Source organism: Camellia sinensis, chromosome 1 (genome assembly GCF_055761805.1).
Source record: "Camellia sinensis isolate YWXY chromosome 1, ASM5576180v1, whole genome shotgun sequence".
Classification (NCBI taxonomy): domain Eukaryota; kingdom Viridiplantae; phylum Streptophyta; class Magnoliopsida; order Ericales; family Theaceae; genus Camellia; species Camellia sinensis.
Window position 1 is genome coordinate 30,779,414 of NC_138961.1, and position 7,115 is coordinate 30,786,528.

Here is a 7,115-nt window from a genome sequence, read left to right on the forward strand (position 1 = left end):
ATATCCAATGAATTTTGAGAGAGAGAGAGAGAGAGAGAGACTGCAAAATATCCAATGAATTTTGAGAGAGAGTGAGAGAGAGAGAGATTGACCATCTTGTTTTGGTAAGGTTTGGGCATGGGTGTAGCCGCAATCTCCATGTCAAATTTCTCTCATACCTTCGACATATCACAGACTGACTTGGAGCAGATAGGACATGCATACCCATTCAATAACCAAGTAAATTAATACATACAAAAAAATATATATATTTCTCAAAACCATTTACCTGAGAATTACAAAAAAATATATTTCTCAAAACCATTTACCCGAGATTGGGTTTCAAGGTGCTGCGAGGGTGGAGGACGGTGGCATGAGGGTGGGGGAGGGGGCTGGGTCACGGTGGTGGAGGCTAGGAAAGGCGCTGTGAATCTGTGATGTGTTGAGGGTTAGGGTTTGGAGGTGGTGGCAACTAATGGCTAGGGTTAGGTTTTAAGGTTAAAGAAGTGAGGGTATTCTTGACGTGATAAGTTGTGTACTGAGCAAAAAGTCAAGTTTCAAAATCAATTAGTGTGTACATTGAGAGATGATGTGCACAGAGTGTTTTCCGTGTGGAAATAGAAGCTAATAAAATTTTAGGGTTCATACTAACTCATAATTGTGCACAAATCCTCTAATGCTGAGAAAGATTATAGTCCAATGTACCAGCAACAAAACAGATTATTACAAAATTGACAACTTACCAATGCCAACAATCTGTTATTATCTCTGCAACCATTGGATCAATCTCCTTTGCAATGTCAAGGTGTTTATTTCGAAATCCAACAGCTCCAACAACCTGCATTGAGTTCATCCCAGTCCATGGCACACGTAAAGTTGCCAACTCCCACAATATCACGCCAAAGCTGTACACATCGGACCTGCAAACCAGTCCGCAATTATTTTATCAGCAAGACTTGAATGAAACATTAAAAAATGAATTAAACTCTCTAGCATGGCTTTCAAGTCTAACACAAAAAATAAACCTACTTCTCATTGGATGGTTCATTTTTCAAAACCTCAGGGGCCATCCATTCCGCCTGCAGTTCAATGGCACAGCTTCAGTATAATTGATATAATATAACATTCTATCCTGACATCAATTACCGTTCCAGGAGTAGATTTTGAAGACAGGAAAGTATTGTGCTTCATTCGTGATAAGCCAAAATCACAAACCTGTAGAGACAACAATAAATTAGAGAAGTTTCAGAAAAACATCCTTAAGCATGAAAAAGTCTAGATCTTAGTAAAAGAGACGAAGTCCATGGTGAGTCACGGCATTGTTAACTATGCATTTTCTAGATTACATTAAATACAGCAACAATTGGATAATCAAGGAAGGAATGAGAGATTTCAAATGCCAAGTTCTAATTTCAGCAAACCTTAACAACCCAGTTTTTATCAACAAGAAGGTTTGGAGTCTTTAGTGCTTGTCCAAAGCAACCTATAAGAAATGAGACTTGCAGAAAAACACAAGTGAAATGAAGGTAGACCACATCAAGCATAATGGAAAAACAAATGACTTGTAAATTACATTATCAAACTAATGTATTGTTTGTGGCTTGCCAGTTTTCTACTGCTTGACTATTTCAGAACATGAATAGTAGAACTTCAAACATAAGAAAGAGGCGAGGGAGGAATATTGGAGCCTGTTTAACTTAGACAAACTCTGGCAACTTTAAGGTTTAGGGTGCTGATGTCAATTAGGATTGCAATTCAAAGAGCAAAACTGTGCAAAGAGCATGTTGGAAGCCCCAGCAGATGGAGACGTGGAGAAGAGGGACATAAAATTTGACCTGATACAAAAATAATATAGTATACCAGTACCACTTAAGTGATAAAAAATAAATAAATAATTAGTTAAAAGAAAAACACGTAGCAAACATTTACTCAATTTTAGATGTCTCAAAACTAGAAGTCCCAAATAAATTTTCAAAATATGACTTTCTTGGATTGAACAATGACAAAAGTTAACATTCTAATAAAAGCATGAAACTTATGAAATTGTAGGGGTGAGAATTTTTAACATGACACGAATCAGACACCAAGTTGGAAGGTTAGGGTTAACTATTTATCAACACAAACTTGAAAGCAACTTGACACAAAAACACAAAAAAATAAAAAGGTCAGTTAGTGTCAAACCAACACAACTCAAATTTCAAGATAAATACATGTTTCAAGATAAAGGCCTTGCAGCTGTGAGGAGGCATACTACGTCTCTGCCCTAAGAGAGCAGCCAGATTGTTGAGGTTGCTTTCAGATGCCTATCCACTTTTGCTTCTCTTCATCTGTAGGGTAATTCATCAACAAAGATTAAATCTTATTTCCTTCTCAAATGTGATGAACTTGGTCTTTTGTGATCTTCAAGGCAGTCAATTGCAGGTAGATCCTCATATAACATTTCCAAAAAAAAATTATAAAGGGGTTAGGTGCAAATTTTAAAACAAATAAGATAAAACAACACCAAACAATAACCACCAAACAATAAAATGATTCTGCACATCCAAACACAACCTTAAATTTTTACTGGGCTGCTGCTGGTGGACTGATAGCCCTTTGAAGAAACTTACCTATTTAGCCTTCTGGTGTGGCGTTTGAGATCCATGTAGGTTCCCCTAGAATGGATGCTACAAGTAGAGACGAGAAGACGTACCAAACCATACAAGCAATGGCTTGCCTGCTCGCTCAGGCCTGAAGCTTGAAATGTATTTCCTAAAAATTTGCAAAAAGCAACCATTTAAACCCTAGAGCCCATAGAAGCAACCTTGAGGTTAGCACACAAACCAAACAAGGTACTATGCAGTATCACCAATGAACTGACTTGTTAACTCAAATAGAAGCTACATTCAGATTCTTATGTCACTCTTACAAAAGAACAACTTAAATTATGATAACAAGGCAATTCCATGAAATTTAGTACTCTCTTACTCTCCCAAATGATATATAGGATAAAAGAGCAAGTAAGCACAAAGAAAAGTCACAAAACCATCAAGAATGTTGCACTAAGAAAGGAAACAAAATAATGATAACAAAGTAAAGAATTGTGCTGGTTCACAGCCCAAATTAACCACAAAATATATCTCTCGCACTGTTCAAAAGTAAGTCATAAATATATTAGGCAGCAAAAAATACATACAGCATCAAATAAAAGAAGAGAGGGGGGGTTTGTGTGAGGAAATTTAAAGAAAAGAGAAGAAAAAAGCCTGGATTAAGAGCAAACCATCCAGTAGCATCACGATGATCATAATTCTTTACAGTGTCCTCCGGCTCGAGAGCTTCCATCACAAAATTCATATATTCACTACAAACCCAATAATAAAAAAAACAGTCCTTGGTCCTGTGTGAACATCAAAGTAAAAACCATCCAGTAGAAAACCTCATTCAAATCACGGGCCATGTCTTTCAATTTATCCAAACCTTCTGATATCACTTCCAATCCTTGGTCCTGTGTGAACATCAAAGTAAAAAACAGTTAGATGCTGCATTGTCGACCTGTAGGGTGTGAAAATACACCATTAATAATTTAAGAATACTTGGTTACATAACAAAAAAGGTCAGTTACAAACAAAAAAAGGTCAGTTACAAACTTGAGACCCTAATGTGCAGCCCATTTGGTGCTTCAACTCTTGGAAATTTCATTAGCTTATCTCCCCCCTTCATATTGAACCACTCTAGCTGGCATTCTGAGACAAGTGTCGTCACTGTCCTCCCGTCTCATTGTAATCTTAATCTGATACCATCTACAATGCACATAAAATTAAAAAATAAGAAAGAAATGATCAAATAGAAAGAGAAATGGATATAACAGAAGAAGAAGAAGTAATAGAAGCATACATACCCTTGTTGGAAGAGGTTGAGATTATGAAAGCGATGAATTAAGAAATATATATAGCCTTACCATTTTGATTGGTTCTGTGCAACTATATGTGTAGCCATCTTGCTCCATGGAAGATCCCACCATCCATCCATATTGCCATCATAATGGAATAATATAATTGTAAAATTCTTTGAAAGAAACTGAATTCACAAAAATTAGGCAAATAACGTCCACATAATGACATGTCCAATGTCTACGAACTATTATAGCTTTGAATAACAAGCATTAATAGACAACTATACCTTTTGAACAATAACATCAACATTACTCTTTTGTTTAATACCAACTGGAATTGCTAGTAAGTTATGAGAACTTGAAACATCAACCTGATAATCTAGAGCAAAGACGAGTGTAGTCTTTCCACATCCTTGTGGAGCACTAAAACCAATCTGCATTACAAAAACTTTATGACATAGTCCATTGGTTGTAAATACACATCAAGACTATAGAATGAGAATTTAGCAGATAGAGAAAATGTCATGAACGTGGAGCTGTCTTGCATCCATTGGTTGTAAATACACATCAAGACTATAAAAAGTGTCATGAACGTGGAGCTATCTTGCATCCATGAACCTCTGTGGCCTGCAAAAATAATTTGGAAGTGTTGTTCATTGACTAAAAACTACACCCAAATTAATCCCCATTTGATGGGGTTCTGGGAGAGGTAGATTGGGTACAAACCTAACTTTTAGCATAATTTGCACGAAGTGTTGTTCATTGACTAACGCTTCAAAATAAGACATGGAACACACCAGATATAAAAAGCAAGGAAAAAAATAAAATAAAATAAATTTGATCTCATTAGCATTTGGAGACACTCCATTGACAATTGCTTTCTCTATGGCATTCCATTTAAAAGAATTCAACCCCTAAAATGTGTCCATGAAAGAACAGGACTTGTCCATATTTCCAAGTACAGAATTATCATCATTTCCTTGAAATGAAAAAGTTCAAAAAAACTTACAACATAATTTGTGAAACGGCTGCCCTTATAATGGCCACAGCCAAGATGATATAGCCTAGAATGTTATATAAAATTTCATTGTGGTTAACAAATGTCCATGGGACCAAAAAAAAAACTAATGAATAGCTTGGTCATTCTCATGTTGTAAATCAATATCAGATTTGGTTGCGAAGAGGACAGAATATGTCCTGCTCCTTTCTTTTTCTTTTAGTTTTTTTTTTCATTGTTCTCTTGAATTTTTTTCAGATATAAGAAACAACAGCTTTGAAAAACCTTGGAAGTACAAAAGCAATTGACAAGTGACAAATAGTAATTTTATGCCTGTGATAATGCTGCAAAGTACAGAAATACTTTGTAAAATCTGTGTCTGGAAAAAAAAAAAAGTTTTCAATCTGTATTTTTTTGGTTTTGAGTGAATTTTTTTAATATTTTAATCATTTTTTAAAAAACTTTTTGGATCTATTTAATCTAGATACACTTAAAAGTACAAAATTTGTAGGGAAAAAAATCTTTAAAAAATTCACTAACTACAAAAAAATATAAAAATTAAGTACATTTTCTTTTCTTTTCTTTTTTTTTTTTTGTACTTATTGAATTCTTTGTAGATTTCTTCACGAATATTTTACATTTTAAGTGCATTTAGATTAGGTGCTTCCAAAAAATTAAAACAATAGTGTTACTAATCTACTAGTCCATAATTATCTTAGTTTTACGAATTCAGTGTAACCTCCAAAAATTTATATTGGTTATCAAACATGGCCTAAACTAATACTCAATAACTTCATAATTAAGTGCATTTAATAACATAAAACAGAGCACTTAAAAAATATGAAAATATTTAATCGAAAAAGGAATTTTTATTCATGGAGTTCAATTATCATAAAATGTTGAATATATTCAGAAGAACCAAGACAGTGAGTACCTTTCTTTGTTTGGTTCTTTTGGCTGCTGCTTTCCAAGGAAACTAGGCTATCTGTAACTGCATTTAGTAACTTTGCCACATCAATGCCCTGTTTGGTATTCGAAAAAGAGAGAGTAAATGAACAAGAAGAAGAGGGAGTTTCTTGTGGAGTATCTTCCTGTAGTGTCTGGTTATCTAGGTTGCTATCCAAATGGCTCTTCTTTGGGATTTCATGATAGGAACTTTGGTGGCCTGGTTGGGTTTGCTTCCACTATCTAAAAAATCATAATAAGAAGCATGTTGAACAAGTATGTTCTTGATGTCAATTGCCCACATGTGCCTTTCTTTCATCACCACTAATTGTTTTGGGAACAAAAACGTCATCCTCAAAAGTCCTACAATTAATCAAACACAAGTGAAAATTTAACTGCTAACAATATATATCATATGTCAAACATACACAATTAAACAGTTGAGATTATTGAATCCTTACTCTCTTCTACTTTCTTTTTTATATTATTAAATGTGAGTAAAAATTTAATTAAAAACTTGATCTTATATGGAACATTCTTAATTCTTACTCTCTTTTTTTTTTAATCAAATTATTCTTCAAATTGCAGTATGGTCGATCTAATATTTTACCATATTTGAGCAAAAAAATGGTTTTGAAGTAGAAACGAGAAGACAGCATATCTGATTCGGCGATTGAGACTCTGGAATGTTCGGATCAGAGATAATGAGAAGACAGCATACACAAACATACACAAACATATACAGAAGTTGATGAAAAGAGGTTATTACTGAAAACGGAAGGATTCGAAGGAGCTTACCAACATATCTGATTCGAAACCCCCACATTTGGATCAGGTGTTCTTTGAAACCTTTAGATCTGGCTTTAATTAGTTCGAAATCCTTCAAATCTCGTCTCTTGTTCTTTTCTTCAACAAGCACCACCACCGCCATCCTCTTCCACCACTGTAGCTGTCGATCTGAAGCGATAATGAGAAAACAGCAGCGGCGGTGAGTGTGGATGAGATCGGCAGAGGAGAGAGAGAGAGAGAGAGAGAGAGATGAGTCTGGTGACAGAGACGAGTGAAAATGAGCGAGAGAGAACAAAAAATGAAATTGAAATCAAAATCACTGAGCTTGAGTAAATGAAATCGATTCTGAAGCTTGATGTAGATAGGTTTACCTCTCAGTGATTTCTATGTAAATGGAATAGGTAAACGAATTAAATCACCGAGATGATTCCAATCGATTCCTATTCTAAAATCACTCTGAGATTTAAGGGATCACCGAGCTGAAGCGAGAGAGTGAGCGAGAGATTTGAGGCATCTTCTTTCTGAGACTGAAAA

General features: G+C 35.0%; 1 protein-coding gene and 1 long non-coding RNA gene across 2 annotated transcripts; both read right to left on the reverse strand.

Moving 5' to 3' along the window:
• Positions 1–264: 264 nt before the first annotated feature.
• Positions 265–1,523, reverse strand: LOC145789684 (serine/threonine-protein kinase EDR1-like). Its single transcript, XM_082866961.1, has 5 exons — positions 1,401–1,523; positions 1,126–1,194; positions 1,009–1,058; positions 723–899; positions 265–268 (listed from the first exon to the last, which is right to left on the reverse strand). Exons 1-5 carry the CDS (start codon positions 1,521–1,523, stop codon positions 265–267), a joined length of 423 nt encoding a protein of 140 aa, XP_082723087.1.
• Positions 1,524–6,018: 4,495 nt separating this feature from the next.
• On the reverse strand, positions 6,019–7,115 carry LOC145789622 (uncharacterized). The gene is made up of 3 exons (XR_014327742.1): positions 6,953–7,115; positions 6,591–6,836; positions 6,019–6,155 (listed from the first exon to the last, which is right to left on the reverse strand). It is a non-coding gene; the product is annotated as an uncharacterized LOC145789622 (long non-coding RNA).

What these genes read in the sequence shown, in the direction of transcription:
- LOC145789684 (XM_082866961.1), bottom strand. Translation starts at nt 1,523, where the DNA reads ATGCTTGATGTGGTCTACCTTCATTTCACTTGTGTTTTTCTGCAAGTC. An exon ending in ATAAAAACTGGGTTGTTAAG is followed by an intron (nt 1,195 to 1,400) that starts GTTTGCTGAAAT and finishes TTGTCTCTACAG; the next exon opens with GTTTGTGATTTTGGCTTATC. An exon ending in CAAAATCTACTCCTGGAACG is followed by an intron (nt 1,059 to 1,125) that starts GTAATTGATGTC and finishes ATTGAACTGCAG; the next exon opens with GCGGAATGGATGGCCCCTGA.